General features: G+C 63.6%; 1 protein-coding gene across 1 annotated transcript in view; it reads left to right on the top strand.

Annotated features, from left to right (window-relative positions):
* The window catches only part of PLIN1 (perilipin 1), a 5,636-nt gene that overhangs the window by 3,698 nt on the left and 1,710 nt on the right, over positions 1-228 (top strand). The window contains exon 6 of the mRNA XM_010294533.1: positions 36-163. Within this exon, the coding sequence (XP_010292835.1) occupies positions 36-163 (128 nt within the window). The remainder of the gene's footprint in view (positions 1-35; positions 164-228) is intronic.

Here is a 228-nt window from a genome sequence, read left to right as displayed (position 1 = left end):
CCCCTACCCGGCCATCTTGCCCAAGCGCAGCCCAGCCGAGGCGACGCAGGTCCATGGTGATGGGCAGAGCACCGCAGCCGGCTGGCTGAGCCGGCGGCAGAGCAAGGTGCCGGAGCAGAAGCAGGAGAAAGCAGGGAAGAAAGACAACCACCACACCAAGGAGGTATGGAGAAAAAGGGGCCAGTGAGCCAGCAGTGCCCCAAAGCATCTTCCTGCCCTTGGACCATG

The sequence above is a fragment of the Phaethon lepturus genome, unplaced genomic scaffold (genome assembly GCF_000687285.1).
Source record: "Phaethon lepturus isolate BGI_N335 unplaced genomic scaffold, ASM68728v1 scaffold31539, whole genome shotgun sequence".
NCBI classification, from domain to species: domain Eukaryota; kingdom Metazoa; phylum Chordata; class Aves; order Phaethontiformes; family Phaethontidae; genus Phaethon; species Phaethon lepturus.
Note: the sequence above shows the minus strand (reverse complement) of the source record. Positions and strands in the feature narration are given on the sequence as shown.